The following is a 334-nucleotide window of genomic DNA, read 5'->3' on the forward strand; positions in this document are numbered from 1 at the left end:
ATAAAGAGGAAGAAGATGAGGAGGCCCAGCTCCCTCATGCTGGCTTTCAAAGTCTGTCCCAAGATCTGCAGACCCTTGGAGTGTCTGGAGAGCTTGAAGATCCTGAAGACTCTGACCAGGCGAATAACTCTGAGGATGGCCAGGGACATGGCTTGCTGCTGGCCCCCACCCCCATTACTACTGCCAGCCCCAGGCTGCTGCTGCTCATGGGCCAGCTCAGTGCCCAGGGTGATGAAGTAGGGGATGATGGCCACAATGTCGATGATGTTCATGATGTTGCGGGAGAACTCAGGTTTGCTGGGGCAGGCGAAGAAGCGGACGAGGAGCTCAAAGG

General features: G+C 56.3%; 1 protein-coding gene across 1 annotated transcript; it reads right to left on the reverse strand.

The window, feature by feature from the left end:
* Window positions 1-5: 5 nt before the first annotated feature.
* Window positions 6-326, reverse strand: LOC118453152 (potassium voltage-gated channel subfamily A member 5-like; the record flags this gene model as incomplete). The annotated part of the gene is made up of 1 exon (XM_035902621.1): window positions 6-326. A coding segment is annotated over one exon (321 nt), but the record flags the coding sequence as incomplete, so codon positions are not given.
* Between the last annotated feature and the right edge of the window lie 8 nt (window positions 327-334).

This window comes from Egretta garzetta, unplaced genomic scaffold (assembly GCF_000687185.1).
Source record: "Egretta garzetta isolate BGI_Z169 unplaced genomic scaffold, ASM68718v1 C8082796, whole genome shotgun sequence".
In the NCBI taxonomy this organism is placed as follows: domain Eukaryota; kingdom Metazoa; phylum Chordata; class Aves; order Pelecaniformes; family Ardeidae; genus Egretta; species Egretta garzetta.